Genomic DNA, 21,470 nt, shown 5'->3' with positions numbered 1-21,470 from the left:
TAGTGTATATATGTCTATGCTACTCTCTCACTTCGTCCCAGCTGCTTCCCACTAGCTATCTATTTTATATTTGGTAGTGTATATATGTCTATGCTACTCTCTCACTTCGTCCCAGCTTACCCTTCCCCCTCCCCGTGTCCTCAAGTCCATTCGCTACATCTGTGTCTTTATTCCTGTCCTGCCCCTAGGTTCTTCAGAACCTTTTTTTTTTGGATTCCATATATATGTGTTAGCATACGGTATTTGTTTTTCTCTTTCTGACTAACTTTACTCTGTATGACAGACTCTAGGTCCATCAACCTCACAACAAATCACTCAATTTCATTTCTTTTTATGGCTGAGTAATATTCCATTGTATATATGTGCCACATCTTCTTTATCCATTCATCTGTCAATGGGCACTTAGGTTGCTTCCATGTCCTGGCTATTGTAAATAGTGCTGCAATAAACATTGTGGTACATGACCCTTTTTGAATTATGGCTTTCTCAGCATATATGCCCAGTAGTGGGATTGCTGGGTCATATAGTAGTTCTATTTTTAGTTATTTAACGAACTTCCATACTGTTCTCCATACTGAGAAGGTCTTTTCTTGAAAGGCGAATCTACTTTCAGGTGATCTACTTTCAGATGGATATTCAATATCAGAATCTGACATGTTTGAAAGGAAATATCTTTTCCTTCACACTATAACTCTAAAGTTTTTAACAGACAATCTGATCTAGCCATAAAAGAAGGATCTTTTAAAGGAGGCAAGAATATACAATGGAGAAAAGACAGCCTCTTCAATAAGTGGTGCTGAGAAAACTGGACAGCTACATGTAAAAGAATGAAATTAGAACACTCCCTAACACCATACACAAAAATAAACTCAAAATGGATTAAACACCTAAATGTAACGCCAGACACTATAAAACTCTTAAAGGAAAACAAAAGCAGAACACCCTATGACATAAATCACATCAAGATCCTTTTTGACCCACCTCCTAGAGAAATGGAATTAAAAACAAAAATAAACAAATGGGACCTAATGAAACCTAGAAGCTTTTGCACAGCAAAGGAAACCACAAACAAGACGAAAAGACAACCCTCAGAATGGGAGAAAATATTTGCCAACAAAGCAACTGACAAAGGATTAATCTCCAAAATTTAAAGTAGCTCATGCAGCTCAATATCAAAAGAACAAACAACCCAGACGCAAGAGGGAAGAGATATGGGAACATATATATATGTATAACTGATTCACTTTACTATAAAGCAGAAACTAACACACCATTGTAAAGCAATTATACTCCAATAAAGATGTAAAAAAAAAAAACAACCAAACAACCCAATACAAAAATAGGCAGAAGACCTAAATAGACATTTCTCCAAAGAAGATAGATTGCCAACAAATACATGAAAAGATGCTCAACATCACTAATCATTAGAGAAATGCAGATCAAAACTACAATGAGATATCACCTCACACCAGTCAGAATGGCCATCATCAAAAAATCCACAAACAATTAAATGCTGGAGATAGTGTGGAGAAAAGGGTGCCCTCTTGCACTGTTGGTAGGAATGTAAATTGGTAGAGCCACTATGGAGAACAGTATGGAGGTTCCTTAAAAAACTAAAAATAGAACTACCATAAGACCCAGCAATCCCACTACTGGGCATATACCCTGAGAAAACCATAATTCAAAGAGTCATGCACCACAATGTTCCTTGCAGCACTATTTACAATAGCGGGACATGGAAGCAACCTAAGTGTCCATCGACAGATGAATGGATAAAGAAGATATGGCACATATATACAATGGAATATTACTCAGCCATAAAAAGAAATGAAACTGAGCTATTTGTAGTGAGGTGGATGGACCTAGAGTCTGTCATGTCATACAGAGCGTAGTAAGTCAGAAAGAGAAAAACAAATACCGTATGCTAACATATATATGGAATCTAAAAAAAAAAAAAAGGTTCTGATGAACCTAGGGGCAGGACAGGAATAAAGACACAGACGTAGAGAATGGACTTAAGGACACGGGGATAGGGAAGGGTAAGCTGGGACGAAGTGAGAGAGTAGCATGGACATATATACACTACCAAATGTAAAACAGAGAGCTAGTGGGATGCAGCTGCATAGCACAGGGAGATGAGCTCCGTGCTTTGCGACCACCTAGAGGGGTGGGATAGGGAGGATGGGAGGGAGGGAGATGCAAGAGGGAGGGGATATGGGGATATATGTATACGTTTGGCTGACTCACTTTGTTTACAACAGAAACTAACACACCATTGCAAAGCAATTATACTCCAATAAAGATGTTAAAAAAAATGCTTTGTGGCTTCATACACAAAATCTGTATATGCAAAAATAAATGGAGCACCTTGTCCACAAACAAAAGAAAACAAAAAGAGAAGAAGAAGAAGAAGAAGGATCTTTGAAAAAAAGTCCAAGGTGGAAGACTGACAGCTGCCTTATAGTTTGATAATGTTAATCCACCAGTGGTTTCATTCTCCATTTAATGTATTATATACATTTATTTTTAAGTTTCTCAAAAAACATGACTCCCTCTCATAACACAATGCAATTTTCTAGAACATACAACCAGTTCAGTAGAGTGAGCTAACTCTAAAGAAAATATACTTTTTAAATTCTATGTCCATTTTCAATCCTCTTTATAAGACCGTCTTTTGCTTAATTATTAAAGCTTTTTTCCTTTGCTTCCCTTGTATCTGCACCATCTCCTCACCAATTTTTCAACCTTTTGGGGACTCATAAAGCTCTTGCTCTCAAAACACACGTTAAAAGTTGTAGCAGAAGGCTTCTCTGGTGGCACAGTGGTTAAGAATCCGCCTGCCAATGCAAAGGACACGGGTTCAAGACCCGGTCCGGGAAGATCCCACATGCCACGGAGCAAGTAAGCCCATGCTCCACTACTACTGAGCCTGTGCTCTAGAGCCCACGAGCCGCAACTATTGAGCCCGTGTGCCACAACTACTGAAGCCCACACGCCTGGAGCCCATGCTCCACAACAAGAGAAGCCACAGCAATGAGAAGCCCACGCACTGCAATGAAGAGTAGCCCCCGCCGCCGCAACCAGAGAAAGCCCACATACAGCAACAAAGACCCAATGCAGCCAAAAAATTTTTTAAAAGTTGTGGCAGAGAAAAACTGATTGGGACAAAATAAAAACTAAAATCAAGAATTCTCCAAAAGGGACTTCCCTGGAAGTCCAGTGGTTAAGACTCCACACTTCCACTGCGGGGGGGCATGGGTTCGATCCCAGGTCGGGGAACTAGGATCCTGAATGCCACACAGCGTGGTACGGCCAAAAATAAATAAATAAAATTAAAAAGAATGCTCCAAAACACATGGAAGTAGTGAAAATAAACAACAGACTACAGTCATTAGGTGCTACTACATCATCCTTCTCACTAGGTATACAAAGGAAGAGATAATATGGTTCATGCATCTAATGCTGTATGCCAAACCACTAGAAATCATACTGGCTTAGGACAATAACCTATTTCTCATGAAAGAAGAGTTAATTGTATTGAGGGTTGAGAATAACAAAAAATGGGGGACGTACAAATAGAAACCATAATGAGAATCCATTACATATTTATGAGAATGATTAAAATTTAAAAGGCTGATAAAGTCCAGGGCTGGTGAGGAAGTAGAGGAATTAGATACCTCCTATATTGATGGTAGGAATGTAAAATGGGACAACCACTTTGAAAAACATACATCTAACATGTGATTCAGTCATTCTACTTGTATATATTTGACCAAGAGAAAAGAAAGCATATGTCTATACAAAGACTTGAACATTAGGTTCAAAGCAGCATTACCTGTAAAAGCCAAAACCTAGAAACAACCAAAATTACCCATCAACAGGTGAATAGATAACCAAATTATGGTACACTCATATAGTATGATACTACTCAGCAATAAAGATGAATGAGCTAATGATAAATGCAACAACATGAATGAATCTCAAAATAAATATGCTTCGTAAGAGAAGCCAGACCAAAAAAAGTACATACTATATGATTCCACTTACATAAAACTCCAGAAAATGCAAATTAATCTACAGTGACCGAAACCAGATCAGTAGTTATTTGAAGAAAAGGAGTTGGGAGGGAAAAATTATAAGGAGACATGAGAAATCTTTGGGGGTGATAGTTATATTCATTATCTTTGTGGCGATGGCTTCATAGGTGTATACATATGCCAAACATATAAAACTGTACACTTTTAGGGGCTTCCCTGGTGGCGCAGTGGTTAAGAATGCACCTGCCAATGCAGGGGACACAGGTTCAAGCCCTGGTCTGGGAAGATCCCACATGCTGCAGAGCAACTAAGCCCATGGGCCACAACTACTGAGCCTGCGCTCTAGAGCCTGCAAGCCACAACTACTGAAGCCTGCATGCCTAGAGCCCGTGCTCCGCAGCGAGAGAAGCCACCGCAATGAGAAGCCCACGCACAGCAACAAAGTGTAGCCCCTGCTCGCCGCAACTAAAGACAGCAACGAAGACCCAACGCAGCCAAAAATAAATAAATAAATAAATAATTTTTTAAAAAAAGAATAGTTTATTGCATATCAGTTACACCTCATAAAGCTGTTAAAAGTGTATACACACACAAACACATCAGAGTCTGCTAAAATTTATGATTCTGAATGAGGAGTGACGTCAGTAGTATTAATAAAGGAAGTGGTATTAATAAAATTGACAGCACTTAGTCGTTCGTGTTACAATACAACATACAAAGCATATTTTGAACACAGAGTTCACTAGCTCAGTTGAATACAGAAAACCAGGAGGGACCAGGTTTGTCATGGCTCAGTTTGACCATGTGCTTAGGCAACAAGAAATGTTATAGCTTATTTCCACCTGGTCTTTGTCCATTTTGTTCTTATCGCTCTAACTTAACAGTCTCAACTCCTTCTTATACGCCCATTCCATCAAGGCTCTTTGGCCTTCTTTTTAAGGTAAAATTCCATATTTACTAGTAATTTTTAAATTAATATTAACATTCCTTTTAAAATTTTAATCAGGACTACTGCTCTGATTACACCATTGTATAAACTTTCTCCATATCTGTTTTCCCCATAACCTCAGTTTTAGGGTGCAATTTTGCAGAATATAATAAGCATGCTGCCCCGGTAAATACACTCTGCTTTCAAGGCACCCAGCTCCCTGCCTTGGGAGGCTGTCACATATCAAACATTGCATCCATGGGCTCCCTGAACCTTCAGAACCTCCAGCTTCTGGCTGGGCTCAGCCTGAGAGAGTCATCTGGAGAAATGACAGTAAGGCGGGGACACCCCTGGCTGCTCCGCTGTCAGGTTATTGCAGATGGACCGAATCTCTCCACCGGAGGCCACAGCTCCTGCCAGGTAAACATCTTGATAGGGCTCTCATTGGAGGTTCTGCTAATGGCTCTCACCCCTTGCTTAGAAATGGTAAAGGGTCTCAGCTCCTATTCACTTTATTTAAACTCTCCTCAAATTACCCAATTTGAGTATATCTTCTATTTCTAGCTAGGACCCTAACAGGACAGATTTTCAGGAATACAAATATCACGTAATAGCAAGAAAAAAAAATAGTAGTTCTTCAAAAAATTAAGGCAGGATTCCTGTGGTTTAGTCACCTACATATAACCATTTTGGTGGGCCATTTGAAATTTGTACCAATTTCAGGCTCACAAGGAAATATACAACAATGTCTATAAAAACAATCTTACAACACACCACTAACTGGTGTCCATAGTTTAGATACTATATTTTTAAATAAATACATAAAAAAACAACTTTTACCTGTTACAGTAATGTCATCTTATTTCCTTAAGGTTTTATTACATCCATAATCAGGTAAACAGGGTGTGCTCTATCATGCTCTGAGGGCTCTGGTGGTTCTAAGACAACACTAAAGTCAAGAGGTCCATGAACAATCCATGATATTGGACACCCCACTATCCTGACCCATCTCATTAAAAACCTCTGTGCCAGGGTGGCAGCTTTCAGCATAAATGGTATATCAAAGATGTAAAAGCCCAGTCTTTGAAAGCAGTAAAGAGAGTCACAAGGCCATGCAGAGAGCTAGAAGAAAACGCAGAACACCCACAGAAATGTAAAAGACCAGTGAGATGAACAAGTGAAAGACTGGGTACTTGAAGGAAGGCCAAGGAATTACTCAAAAAGCTCATGTGTTAGAGCACCAAAGACTGGAAGAATGGCATAAATCTCTTTTTTGTATCTGCACAAGTAATACCAGCCCAAACTGTGATTCCATCAGACCTCACAACACAACAGGATGAAAATCAGCTAAAACAAGGGCATCGTATGTAACGGCTCTGTGACATTTCATGACAAGAAGAAATGTCAGATACTTAGTATCCCAAGCAACCTCCCTTCTAGTTCTATTTAACATAACCCTTATTTATTTTAGACACAAGTTGAAATAAACTCTCTTCAGCAACACTTCAGGACAGTGAAACTGTGCTTAACCTCCACCTAAATAACTGCTGCTTTAGCTCAGTGTCTACCAAACACCAGCCCTAAAAATGTCTATATGTGTATAACTGAGTGCTGTACAGCAGAGAATGGCACAACACTGTACATCAACTATACTTCAAGAAAATAAAATAAATAAATAAATAAATAAAAACCAGTCCCACAGAATTCTGTCAATCCAAAATGACCTTTTTTAGCAATTGGTAACAAACTGCAAAACTATTAATACTGTGAACTAACGATCATATTTAATGAACAGTCCTTAATTTTGAAATTAAGTCTTCATTCCTATGCAGCTATTAAAATTAATTAGCTTTTTTCAAGGTAAATTTAAGATGTCTTTGGTTGCCAAAATCTTAATCTCTCTGATTATTAAAATTCAATCTTGGAAATATGGCCATAGAGTGCTTATTTAATCAGAGATAAGGGATTCCTAACAAACTGAAATAAAGAAATTTTCTCACACTTTCATTTTATTTTATTTTAATATTTATTTACTTATTTGGCTGCGTCAGGTCGTAGTTGTGGCACGCGGGATCTTCGTTGCCATGCGTGGGATCTTCGTTGCAGCATGCAGGATCTTTTCCATTGCAGTGCGCAGAATCTTTAGTTGAGGCATGCAAACTCTTAGTTGCGGCATCTTAGTTGTGGGATCTAGCTCCCTGACCAGGGATTGAACCTGGGCCCCCTGCATTGGCAGCGCAGAGTCTTAGCCACTGGACCACCAGGGAAGTCCCTCTCACTCTTTTAATTGAAGCATAGTTGACTTTCAATATTAGTTTCAGGTGTACAACACACTTTCATAGATTATACACCATACAAAGTTATTATAAAACCTGGACTTTATTCTGTGTTGTATATTACATCCCTGTATCTTATTTATTTTACAACTGGTAGTTTGTATCTCTTAATCCCCTTCACCTATTTCACCACTTCTCCCACCCTGCTCCCCTCTGGTAATCACTGGTTTGTTCTCTGTAAGTCTGTTTCTGAGGGAAATTTTCTCACTCTCACGAGAATTTCCCACCACCAAATGCATATATGATGTGAGTCTCTGGATAAGACTTCCTTTATCTGTAGCATATATCTTACGTGGTTTCAAGGTTCTTTCCACTGCCAGTATTCTATGATTCTCTCTATGTAAAGATCACATCTTCACTCCAATAACGTGATGATATTATATTGGATTAAACATTCTTCAAGGTCTGCAGTCAGCTGTTGAATAACGTTACTCTTTTGCAATTATTCATAATACCCAACAAAACTCTAACCACAAAAAACTGCATTACTGGAACAGTTTAGCATGTAATACACAATGAGCTTTCATTTCCTAAGAAAGCGTATATTCCTTAGTATACTGTCCATACTTCTCCTCCCTCCCTCAGATTATTACACAAGGCACTGCCTTAATCCCTGATCAGTAGCACAATAAACATTATGTCCTACCAAGCACTTAAATGGCTTATCTGGAATGATTATGGAACAGTGTATCTGTCTCTCTCTCTCTCTCCCCTTCTCCCTCTCCCTCTCTCTTTCTCTCTACACAGACACATACACACAAAGAAAGACAACAACACTAGAATATAAAAATAAATAGCATTTTAATGACTGTCATGAATGCAGTAACAGCCAGTATTAAAAATTGTGGGTTAGGTGTAACGTGTGTATACCTAAAGGATAAAAAATGAGGAAGGACTGCGATTATTTCCATAGCAATTCCCCCCTTCTTTGAAAAGTTATTATAAATTTAAATATAAATTTAATATAAATATGAAAATTTACACATCAAAAGGAAATTTTACTGAACTTTCCTAAGAAGAACTAAGTATTATTAATCGTGAATATAAGCAACTGACAGTGTCCAAAGCACCTTGTGCTCAAAAAAGCATTTGCCACGGAAATGAACAGCAACAGACATGTCTTGTACGTCTCCAAAGGGTGAAGTGAAGGGGGTCCTAAAATTTTGTTCACCACAGACTCTGAAGAAGACACCAACGCCCAGGTTCAGGAGATGTGGTTCCTCAGATTAAGACATTTTCTCAACCATAAAAAAGTGTTACTAAGCAAGCTTACTAAAATTCATTTAGCAAAAAATAAATATTTTTTTGAGAGCCTGCTAGTTAGAAGGCACTGTGCTTAAAACCAAGGAGGACTTCCCTGGTGGCACAGTGGTTAAGAATTAGCCTGCCAATGCAGGGGACACAGGTTCGAACCCAGGAAGATCCCACATGCTGCGAAGCAACCAAGCCCGTGTGCCACAACTACTGAGCTTGCGCTCTAGAGCCCATGAGCCACAACTACTGAGCCTGCACATCACAACTGAAGCCCACGCGACCTAGAGCCGTGGAGCCACAACTACTCAAGCCTGCACACCATAGGGCCCACGTGCCGCAACTACTGAAGCTTGCGCTTCTAGAGCCTCTGTTCCACAACAAGAGAGGCCACTGCAATGAGAAGTCTACACACCACAACAAAGAGTAGCCCCTGCTCACCACAGCTAGAGAAAGCCCATGCAGCAACGAAGACCCAACGCAGCCAAAAGAAAAAAGCAAACAAAACAAAAACAACAAAACAAAAACAAGAAGGAAATATCTTTGCATTTATTTATCGATAACCATTCTTAAAACAACCCAGCAAATGATACAGACCTATAGCAGTCTCTTTCCAGAATGATTCTCCTACTGTGAAATAAATTAATTTAATGAGCAGAAATGGGACAGGGGAAATGAGTGCCTACAATAGACTTTTTCGAAATAGGTAAATGCTATTTTTTTAAAATAAATTTATTTATTTATTTTTGGCTGTGTTGGGTCTTCGTTGCTGTTCACAGGCTTTCTTTAGTTGTGGCAAGCTGGGGCCACTCTTCGTTGCAGTGCATGGGCTTCAGTAGTTGTGGCACATGGGCCCGAAGTTGTGGCTCATGGGCTCTAGAGCACAGGCTCAGCAGTTGTGGTGCACAGGCTTAGTTGCTCCACGGCATGTGGCATCTTCCCAGACCAGGACTCAAACCCGTGTCCCCTGCCTTGGCAGGCGGATTCCCAACCACTATGCCACCAGGGAAGCCCAGCAAACGCTATTTTTTTTGGGGGGGGGTGCTGCATTGGGTCTTCGTTGCTGCCCATGGGCTTTCTCTAGTTGTGGTGAGCAGGGGCTACTCTTCGTTGCGGTGTGAGGGCTTCTCATTGCGGTGGCTTCTCTTGTTGTGGAGCACGGGCTCTAGGCATGCGGGCTCAGCAGTTGTGGCTCTCAGGCTCTAGAGTGCAGGTTCAGTAGTTTCGGCACAGGGGCCTAGCTGCTCCGCGGCATGTGGGAATCTTCCCAGACCAGGGCTCAAACCCGTGTCCCCTGCATTGGCAGGCGGATTCTTAACCACTGTGCCACCAGGGACGTTCCGCAAATGCTATTTTAATCAGAACTATATTCATCGCCCCTGTGGTCATTAATGTGTCAACTTGGCTAGGCCACAATAACCAGATTTGGTCAAATATTATTCTAAATGTTTCTCTGAAGGTATTTTTTATATAAGACTAACATTTCAATCAGCAGTTTGAGTAAAGCAGATTATGCTTCATAATGTGAGTGGGACTCATCCAATCAGTTCAAAGTTCTAATAAAATTTTAAAACATTGACTTCCTTGGAGGAAGAGGGAATTCTGTCTTTGGATTGAAATTGTAACTCTTCCCTCAGTCTCCAGATGTTGGATCTGCAGCCCTCACAATCATGTGAGACAATTTCTTAAGATCAGTCCCCCACTCCCTCCCTCCCCACACACATACATCCCACATCCCACTGGTTCTGATTCTCCAGAGAACCCTGACTAATATATCCTGCATACCATCATGGTCACCCCTCAATAAATGATCTCATCACCTACTATATACAATCACCTTACCCTTCCTTTTGTGTCTTATTTTTTGATAAAGTGATACCTCAATAAATGAATCCTGTAAAAATAAAAACAATCTCCTTAATCATACAGTTAAGCAGGGTTGCTAAGGAATGGAAAATCTTTCAAAACCTGCAAACCAAACTCAGTAGGTAGCTGAGCACCTTCCATAAACACATCTTTTTGTGGGGCTTCAACAGGACTGGGTGCGCCTGAATTACAGGGACCTAAACACCAGGAAGAGTGAAATCAGCAAGGTTTTCTTTCACCACAGGTGTTTCCCCTCTTCTGCTTGGTTCCCATTCCCTTTCAGCTCACTTGTCAACACACCAGTTCCCTGATACTTGTGCTGACTTGAATATGGTGTTGTGTTCTTCCAGAGAGTTTATTTCACCTTTTTTCTCTTCAACTCCAGAATTTCCATTTGGTTTTTCTACAATTTCTAATTTCTTATTGAGATTCTCTATTTGTTCAGTCACTGTTATCATACTTTCCTATCATTCCAGAAACGGTTCATTTAGTTCTTAGAACATATGTAGAATAACGGCTTTAAAGGCCCTGTCTACAAATTTTAACATTGGAAACCATCAGGAACACCTTCTATCACCTACTTTTCTCAATATATCACACTTTCCTATTTCTTGGTATGTATCATAATTTTATGTTGAAAACTAGACATGTTATATAAAATAGTATAAGAATTCTGGAAATCTCTCTTCCTCCACAATGTGCAGTTACTAATGCCTCGGCTGAGTTTTACTTTTCTTTAATTCTTGTTTTCATTTTAAAGCCTGCTTGCCTGGGGGTTGCCCCTGTGTCTAAGTAGCTTAGTGATTTAGCCAAAGATTCGACAGAGAATTTGCTCAAATACCCTAAGTCAATAAAGGTTGTCATCCTTTCCAAAAGGATCTATGTGTGGGTAGAGGAACACGTTCAACAGGCAGACATTTTCAAGTCTTCCAGATTTTAGCTTTCCCTGGATGCTTTCATGGCTCCTCTGCCCCTACATGAAGCCTCAGCTAACCATGACTTTAGGCTAAAAGAGCCATGGGCCTGCACAACTCTCATGACCTCAAGGCCATAACTTCCAGGGACAATGCTGCTGGGCATGGTCATGACATTGCACACCCTGGAAAATCAACCAAGTTGGAAGGGGAAAGGGTGGAGTGCGATGGGAGCAGCTTCCGGGCATGAATGCGACAGATTGCCACTGTTATGGCTTAATATTTACCAGTTTCTCAAACATAAACACTTTCCACATTGTTGGAAGCCTTTGGTTGAGTTCTAGAGCACTGAAATGGTTGTTATTACCTGCTTTGCAGATGGACTTCATTCTAAGGCACAAACCTCCGTCTTTCCTAAGTATATTTATACCAGTGTCTGTTCCCCTTTTATAGCTTTAGAACATACTTTGGAAGTCCTTAGTCTTCTACATGTACTGCCAAACTTTCTTATTCCTTTAGATCCAGCATAAGCTGTGCCTTCCTCATGAGGCCATCTCCCATTAATCCATGCACACTGACCTCTACCTTCTTTGAATTTCTATTACACATCATTATATCACAATCATTTTCTGTGTGCTATGTTTTTGTTTTCAGCAACATCCTTAAGTCTTTGGGACAAGGAATTCGGTTTTCATGCTTTGTATCCTCATCCCATACCTGGCAGAGTGATGAGCACAAAGTAAGTTTTTGCCCACTTCAACCCAAAAATTTACACTGGAAGAAAACTGCCTTGTAATGCATGTAGTCCAACCATTTCCCCAGAAAGCAACGATTAAGATTCCAAGACCTAATCATGTAACACCACTAGCACATTCTTCCCTTCTGCACTGCATCCATGACCTAGAGTGTACACTATCAGCTGAAAGTACAAGGCAGGGACTACTGGGTGCCAAGCCTAATATTCATTTTGATCCTCTACCTTACTAACAAAACCATAATCATATCCCTGCTTACCTTGTAGCTAGGAGTTCAAGTGGAGGAGAGGAACTAACTGAAAAGACAGTAGCCTTCTTGAGATCATTAGGGGAAGGGGTCATATCCTGAAAGATGTCAAAACTAGAAATGGAAAGAACCTAGGTCATTAATGACACATCACAGAAACACTTCACTAGCCCTGGACTGCCTACCCAGTAACTTTCAACTACATGGTTTGTACAGGCCATTGCAACTTTACCAGCGGCTGAATTGGAATTACACAGTGAAAAGGTCACGACAAACCTGATAACTAAATCACCATAAGCCATTAAGAAGCGCATATTCTCATTTACTATATAGAGAAAGTAGGGAAAAATCTGACTTCCTGAGTAATAACCATTAATCATCTTTGTCCATAGTCCTCTCATGGTCACAGATGTAACCAGCATGGAATTAAGAGAATGCTTGTTTGGGTTTGAATCCACAGCTCCACTGTGTGAATTCAGCGCCTGAGTTTTTCTAAACTGCAAAATGGGACTAAGAACAGTATCTATTTCATAGTATTGCTGAAAGAAATGAAAGAGAAAATTCGTGGAATGCCTTTAGAACAGTGTCAGGCACATGCTACAACAACGGTAAATGTTCATGGTGGTGGTGGTGGTGGTGGTGGTGGTGGTGGTGGTGGTGATGATGATGATTACGACGACCTAATAGTAAGTTCTAATCCACTGTAGAAGGCCACTATAAATACTAAATAAACACATAAACTGAAACACATTTTTCTTAACGATGCTAATCTTTTATTTCAAGACTGAAGTCTGAGGTACTGCTGGCTTGCTTTCATGTTTTGCTATCATCCTACATTTGAGAAAACAGTGAGCAGAAAAATCCCAAGGATTGAGTGACAAAAACCCTAAATATGTTTTTATTTCCTTTACCATCTGTCTTGTAAGAGCATACTCTTATGGTAAACAAAGATCTGAAGACATCAAAGTTCCCCCTCTGAAATAATACAAAATTTTAATAGTGGTTCAAAGAAATTTTTTTTAATTCCTTACCCAGAAGATCCAGTGCTCTTACAAACACCAAGGAGGGGTCTTTTTTCAGCAAAGTTGTCACACTTTTGAGCACCTGATAAGGAACATGAAATAAAATGTAAAATAAAACTTTGAGAAGTATTCTTGTATATTTCCCATTATTTTCATTCTCTCAAAACATTTACAGCTAAAGAGATAGCAAAACATTCATTTAAATTGATATATTTATACAGTTGACTGAACAAAAACTAGAAGAGCTATAAATAAACTTATAACTATTTTTAAAATTGAACCAACATTTAAAAACCTTTTTTAAAAATTAGCAAGATCAATCTTATACACATTCACCATGAAATCAGAAAACCACCCCCAATTCCACCAACTAATTACCTAAGAGTTGTATAACCTTGATTTCAAAACCAAATAAAGGAAGGTCACAACAGAAACTTTAAAAACTTCAAAATTTCAGGCCATTCTCAATACACAACAATGCAAAATCCTGAGAAAAGACTAGTAAAATGAATAGCAATGTATTAGAAAAAAATTAAATCAGTCAGTCCGTGAGGAAAGACCGAAAGACATTGTCAACCAGAGAGCTCCAAGAAACAGCACAACCAAAGCACCCTCAATAAAGTTAGAGGTTGGCAAACACATACACATTGCTTGCAATCAGCTTTTTAGTTTGCTGCTTACAAACAGGTACAAGCACCTGGAAAAGTGGTTAACTCTATACAGGAAGAAAGTATCAAAAATTTTGAAACTATCATTAATAATTTTGAGAAGATATTTCAGGCATGAAACAATATAAGAATGCAATGAAAAACTGACGATTAGAAAATAAAAGAGCTCTGGGAAGTTAAAAACAAGGTAGATATTATTTAAAAACTCAACACAAGCATCAGAGAAAGTTTCCTAGAGAACACAGCAAAAACCCCAAAAAAAAAAAAAAAAAAAGAAAAAGAAAAACAGCATTAACTTATACGCACACACAAACACACACACAAGAGAAATGTTAAAGGACAGCCTCAAAGTTCCAGTACGTAGGTAGGAATTCCAAAAAGAGAGAAAAGAGAAAAACACAGGAGGAAAGAATCCATGAAATGTTTCAAAATTTTTCACAGAACAAACAAGGACAAACAAGAATTTTGCAAGAACGAGGCAAGGACTCCACTCTCACCACTGCTATTCAGCATAGTACTGGAAGTTCTAGACAAGGCAACTAAGCAGAAGAGAAAGGGGGAAAAAGTCATACAGATAAGAAGGGAAGAAATAAAACTCCCTATTTTCAGATAACATGACTGATACATTGAAAATCCCAAGGAATCAACAATAGCAAAAACTTCTAGAGCTAGTGAGTTAGCTCAGCCAGGACACCAGAGTCCAGATCAACATACAAAATACCAACCGTATTTCTATATACTAGCAACAAGCACACAGAATTCCAGATTAAAAATACAATACCGTTAATAACTTCTCAAAAGAACATTAAATACTCAGGTATAAATCTAAAATATATATACAGGACTTAGATACTGAAAACTACAAAATGCTGATGCAGGAAATGAAAGACAATCTAAGTAAGCGGATATATAAAGTTGACAGAAGATGCACAGATTAATGGAACAGAAGACAATCCAGAAACAGACCCAAACAAATATGGTCAACTGATTTTTGAAAGAGGTGTAAAGGCAATTAAGTGGAATAAGACCGTTTGACCATTTCAACAAATGGTCCTGGAGCAGCTGCATACCCATAGGAAAAGAATAAAACTGGAAATAAAACACCTTACCTACAATTAACTCAACATGGATCAGAGATTAAAATGTAAGACTATATAACTTTTAGAAGAAAACAAAAGAAAATCGCAGGACCTAGGGTTTGGTGAAGAGGTCTCAGACATGACACCAGAAAATATGATCCATGAGACCAAAAAAAAGCAATAAGTTGGCTATAATTAAAATTAAAAACAAGCTACACATTGGAAAAAATACTTGTAAAACACATATTTGACAAAGGACCCATCTAGAATATATGAAATAATCTCAACATACTCAAAACTAAAAAACAAAAATCCAACTTTAAATGGGCAAAAGACATGAGATATTTCACTGAAAATAAGATATGGAAAGTAGATATGCAAATGAAAAGATTTTCAACAACATTAGCTACCAGGGAAATGTAAAAAGCAAATGCTGACAAAAATGCAGAGAACTCAGATCTTACACACATTCCTGGTGGAAATATAAAATAGTATAGCCCCTTTAGAAAAGAGTGTGGCAGTTTCTTTAAAAGAGCAGAAACAAAAAACCTAAACATACACTTACCATATATCCCAGCAATCATGCTACTGGGCATTTATCCCAGAAAAATAAAAACTACACCCACACAAACTTGTAGACAAATTTCATAGTAGATTTATTTTAAACAGCAAAATAAGTGAAATCATCCCTGATGTCCTTCAGCAGATGAATTTTACCTCTACACCATGAAATACTAATCAGTAGTAAGAAGGAACTAACTATTGATACACTAAACAACTTGGATACACCTCAACAAACTTGTGCTAAGTGAAAAAGCAATACTGCGTAAGTCCATTTATGCAATACTCTTGAAATGACAAAATTAGTACAGAGATGGAAAACAGACTGATAAATTCCCAAAGGTTAGGGATGCTGGACGGAGATGGTGTCAGGGAGATTACTGTAGTGATGAAATAGATCTGTATCTTGATTATGGTAGTAGTTACATGAATATACACATGTGATAAAATGACATGGAACTATGTGCACACATCCCACCAATGTCAGTTTCCTGTTTTTGATATTGTATATAAGATGTAACCAGCTGGGCAGAGGGTGCACAAGACCTGTCTGTAGTATTTTTGCAACTTTCTGGTAAATATGTAATATCTGGGAAGGCAGGTTATTTTTAAATGGAAGGTAGAATAAAGAGGCTAAATATTTTCTTTTAATATTATGTGATTTAGTTTATGCTCTTTAAAAAGGTACATATGTCAAGAGTGAGAGGAAAAGCCACAGACTTGGAGAAATACTTGCAAAAGACACATCTGATAAAGGAGTGTTATCCCAAATATAACAAAGTACTTTTAAAACTAAACAGTAAGAATATGAGCAACCCAATTTAAAACTGAGAAAAAGATCTGAACAGACACTTAACCAAAGTAAATATACAGATGGCCAATAAGCATATGAAAAGATGCTCCACATCACAGGTCATCAGGGAAATTCAAATCAAAACAACAGTAAGATACCACTCCACACATACTAGACCTGCCAAAATGTAAAACAATGACAATACCAGATGCCGACAAGGATGCAGACCAACAAGAACTCTCCATCATCGCTAGAGGGAATACAAAACAGTACAGCCACATTGTAAGACAGTGTGGCAGTTTCTTACTAAACTAAACATACTCTTACTACAAGATCCAGCAATCATGCTCCTTGGTATTTACCCAAAGGAGATGAAAACTTTGTTTACACAAAAACCTGCACATGGACATTTATATCAGCTTTGTTCCCAGTTGCCAAAACTTGGAAGCTATCAAGATGCCCTTCAGTAGATGAGTGGATAAATAAACTGTGGTACCTCCAGACAACGGAATATGACTCGGGACTAAAATGAAATGAGCTATCAAGCCATGAAAAAACATGGGGGAAACAAATACATACTGAATGGCTCTGGAAAAGGCAAAAGACAGTTACTGAGACAGTAAAAATATTGAGACAGTAAAAAGATGAGTGGTCTTCAGGGGTTAAGAAGGAGGGAGGCATGAGTAAGTAGAGCACAGAGGATGCTCAGGGCAGGAAAACTATTCTGTTCAGACACTACAATGGTGGATACATGTCCTTATGCATTTGTCAAAACCAACTGAATGTACACCACCAATAGGGAACCCTAATGAGAATTATGGACTTTGGGTGATAATGATGTCAGTGTGGGTACCTCTGTGGTGCAGGATATGAATAGTGGGGGAAGTTGTGAGATGTGAGGGGTCAGGAGATATACAGCAACTCTCTGTACTTTCTGCTCAATTTTGGTATCTAAAAAATGCTCTTGGGGCTTCCGTGGTGGCGCAGTGGTTGAGAGTCCGCCTGTCGATGCAGGGGACATGGGTTCGTGCCCCGGTCCGGGAAGATCCCACATGCCACGGAGCGGCTGGGCCCGTGGGCCATGGCCGCTGAGCCTGCGCGTCCGGAACCTGTGCTCCGCAACGGGAGAGGCCACAACAGTGAGAGGCCCGCGTACCGCCAAAAAAAAAAAATGCTCTTAAAATATTAATTTTAAAAAGATGTAGCAAGCTCTTGAACACCCATGTTCACTAAAGAATCATTCACAATAGCAAAAGGTGGCAGCAACACAAATGTCCATCAAATGATGACTGGATAAAGAAAATGTATATATTAAAAAGGAAATCCTGTCACATGCTACACACAGATGAATCTTGAGGACATTATGCTAAATGAAATACACTATTCATGAAAGACAAATACTCTTATTATTCCACTTGTATGGGGAATCTAAAGTAGTCCAATTCCTAGAAACAGAAAGAACAATGTGATTACCAGGGACTAGTGATGGAGAGAGAAATGGAGAGCTGGTGTTCAATGGGTACAGAGTTCTTTGAATGCACTTAACACTGCCAAACAGTACAATTAAAAGTTTGTCGGGAATTCCCTGGCAGTCCAATGGTTAGGGCTCTGTGCTTCCACTTCATGGGACCACGGGACACGGGTTCAATCCCTGGTCAGGGAACTAAGATCCCGCATGCTGCGCGGCACGGCTGGGCAGGAAAAAAAAAAGTTTGTAAAGATTTAAAGATGGTCATTTTTTTTTCTTTATGTTTGGCTGCCTTGGGTCTTTGCTGCTGCATGCAGGCTTTCTTTAGTTGCAGTGCGCGGGCTTCTTACTGTGGTGGCTTCTCCTGTTGCAGAGCACAGGCTCCAAGCACACAGGCTTCCGTAATTGTGGCTTGCGGGCTCTAGAGCGCAGGCTCAGTAGTTGTGGCGCACGGGCTAAGCTGCTCCACAGCACGTGGAATCTTCCCGGACCAGAGCTCGAACCCGTGTACCCTGCATTGGCAAGCGGACTCTTAACCACTGCGTCACCAGGGAAGCCCTAACGACGGTAAATTTTATGTTATGTGATTTTTACCACAGTTTTGAAAAAGGTACAAGTTGTATGCTTGAACAAGTGTGTGCCCACATGAGTGTGTGTAGTTAGATGTATAGACAGATATTTAGTTATCTTAAGTGCTAAAGACATAAACACATAAACACCAATTTCAGGATAGGAATAGTCCTCTTAGGGGTTTAGGATGAAGACAATATTTGGGAGAGGTAGCCAGGGGACTTCAGCTCTCTTTTAATAATGTTTCATTTCTTTGCTAGATGGTAAAGAGCAACTGTAATGTTAATGTTAATAATCCTCGTTAATGGATCCCTCCAAAAATAATGAGGTTTAATCCAGAGGAGGACAGGTTAATGGTTACACATTTAGATTGTGATCTGACATAATATACTTTTAAATTGTGATAATAATTATACTAAATAGGTTAAGACAAGTTCTATGATCCACTAACAGACTGTATTATCACACCTTAAAAAGATCAAAACTATAAAAAAAAAGGATCCAAAACTATAAACACAGTGTTGATGAATAAAGTTCTCCATAACTAATTTAAATTTTGAGAAGCTTATAAAGATCAGTGACTACATCTTCACCAAACATTAATTTACTACGGATTGTGTGCTCTTACCCCTGCTAAACAAATAAATCAGATTTCACAGTTAACTGTATGACTTTCGAGTGAAGCACAAGTTAAAAATTAACTGGTCCAAAGCCCATAACGTTTATGTTCCAAATTAATTATAACTGAACTTCAGCTATACAAGGCCAATTCTTCACTCCTCCATATTTCACCTTCACCTTTAACAATACCTATTTTCCCTCTGCATCCTGGTGTTCTGACAAGGTCTTTATGGTTTGTACCTGTATTATACATACCAATTTGATATTTTGATGAATGATACATCATGTCTTTAAAATGCAAATTATACTGGCAAGAATGGTTTGATTGTTTTTGTGTTTCTCAAACCTGAATTGAAGAATTCCACTGCTTTCCGCTGACCTACTGGGTTACAACAGTCCTACTGAATCTGTTCTCTAGGTCAGTCACCTGACATTTACTAAAGATAAGCGTCATGGATATTCAGAAAAGGTAACCAAGCAAAAAATTTAAACTACAAAATAATGCCCTCACTTAAGAACAACATAAAGCCAAAAGCCCCCACTGTACTACCAAAACCTTGTAAATAGAAAAGACAAATCTTCAGTAAGCAAACAAACCATAACAAATCCTTCAAATATCTTTGAGGCACACTGTACGTTAAATTTTTTCAAAATTGGAAAACCATGTAACAAAACCTTAACTCTGCCTTAAATAATTTCTTTGTGGATGGTTTGAATAAATACAATTTTTTAAAGTGTTGGTATAAAAATTCTATAATCTCATGAACACCGTAGCTATTAACCTGATTTTTCTTGCAATATAAATAGCATGTACTCTCCAAGATGCCTAACGGAGTCATCACCCTCCCATAATGTAATCCTCCAAATTGTAGAGGATTAACTTTTTATACATAAAATTGTGTTTATTTGCATGTACAATAGAGAGAATGACGTTACACACACCTGTTCTACAGCATTTAACAGAATGTAGCATGATGATTGAAATGAAAAGCCGTTAGCTAAATCCATCAAATATAAAAACTACTGCAATCCTGTTGCAAAGTCCTTTTGTTAAACTCCTTTTATTCTAAATCCTTTTAATTCTGCCCTGTAACACTAAAACATTTATAAAAAGCTTAAAATCCTAATAAATCGCACAATTAAAGTAATGAAAATGTGCTTGCCCACCAAGTCACCAACTCCTCTCCCCCTCAACAAAATTCAAGACAGTTTGCCTGTCAGAAAATGTTGAATAATACCCCCCATCATACACACTATTGTAAACTCATTAACTAAAGAGTTTAAGTTCATGGATCAGCCTTAAAGATTTCAAGATATCACACAGAAACCACTTCTGTATGGATCCAAAATTATATCCAGAGGCAAATAAACATCCAACTGATAATAAGATATTCCAGCTCTACTCTTTTGATGTTGAGGATGACTGGAAAACAGAGATTTTACACAAAAGTGTCTTAAGTAGGCACTAATTTTAACTGAGAGTGCCTTCTGCAGAAAGATTCCATTGAACAATTTAATTGATTTTATCAGTTAAACTGTTTCCAAGTCTTCCATTTCATTTGTTATTTTATTGAAATAATTCTTTTAGAAAATATTTAATTCAATGAGGTTGTCCAAACCCATTTTCATCATGGATTCTCTCAATGTGAGCCTCAAGTTGTAGTCATATTTGCAGATCTAAATTTAGCTAGAATGTATGATTCCATCGTTAGTTTGTAGTCAATACATTTTATTGTGTGTAATTTTAGATTTTGTGTGGATATTTTCCCACTAAAAAGTTATATTTTATTAGGCAATGTTCTATTTTGTGCTACAAAACAATCACCGTTATGAACTGAATACTCTTCAGGTTTATTTCTCACCCAAACAGAGAAAAATGTGAGGAATTTTTTTAGGACAAAGAAGACAGAGATAAAGTGGAAGATGAGATGAAGAGAGAGAAATGGGAAAACAGACACATAGGCTGCAGGTGCCATCAACCAACCACAAGCAAAACAGGACAGAAATCTTATTGCCTTGAACAGTTTTATCAAAACATGATCACCAGGTGGCGCACTGGTTAAGAATCCGCCTGCCAATGCAAGGAACATGGGTTCGAGCCCTGCTCTGGGAAAATCCCACACGCCAAGGAGCAACTAAGCCTGTGCACCACAACTACTGAGTCTGTACTCTACAGCCCATGAGCCAGAACTACTGAGCCCGCGTGCCACAACTACTGAAGCCCACACGCCTAGAGCCCATGCTCTGCAACAAGAGAAGCCACTGCAATGAGAAGCCCGAGCACCGCAACGAAGAGTAGCCCCAGCTCGCCGCAACCAGAGAAAAGCCTGCGCGCAGCAACAAAGACCCAACAC

General features: G+C 38.8%; 1 protein-coding gene and 1 non-coding gene across 4 annotated transcripts in view; both read right to left on the bottom strand.

The window, feature by feature from the left end:
- Window positions 1–21,470, bottom strand: part of BCAS3 (BCAS3 microtubule associated cell migration factor) — a 592,536-nt gene that overhangs the window by 489,816 nt on the left and 81,250 nt on the right. For all 3 annotated transcript variants that reach the window (XM_007464906.1, XM_007464904.1, XM_007464905.1), the window contains exon 7: window positions 13,366–13,438. In XM_007464906.1, coding sequence (XP_007464968.1) covers window positions 13,366–13,438 — 73 coding nt within the window. The remainder of the gene's footprint in view (window positions 1–13,365; window positions 13,439–21,470) is intronic.
- TRNAG-GCC (transfer RNA glycine (anticodon GCC)) lies at window positions 7,160–7,232 on the bottom strand. Its single transcript has one exon. It is a non-coding gene; the product is annotated as a tRNA-Gly (tRNA).

This window comes from Lipotes vexillifer, unplaced genomic scaffold (genome assembly GCF_000442215.2).
Source record: "Lipotes vexillifer unplaced genomic scaffold, Lipotes_vexillifer_v1.1 scaffold788, whole genome shotgun sequence".
Taxonomy (NCBI): domain Eukaryota; kingdom Metazoa; phylum Chordata; class Mammalia; order Artiodactyla; family Lipotidae; genus Lipotes; species Lipotes vexillifer.
The sequence above is the reverse complement of the archived record's forward strand: the minus strand, read 5'-3'. Positions and strand labels throughout refer to the sequence as shown.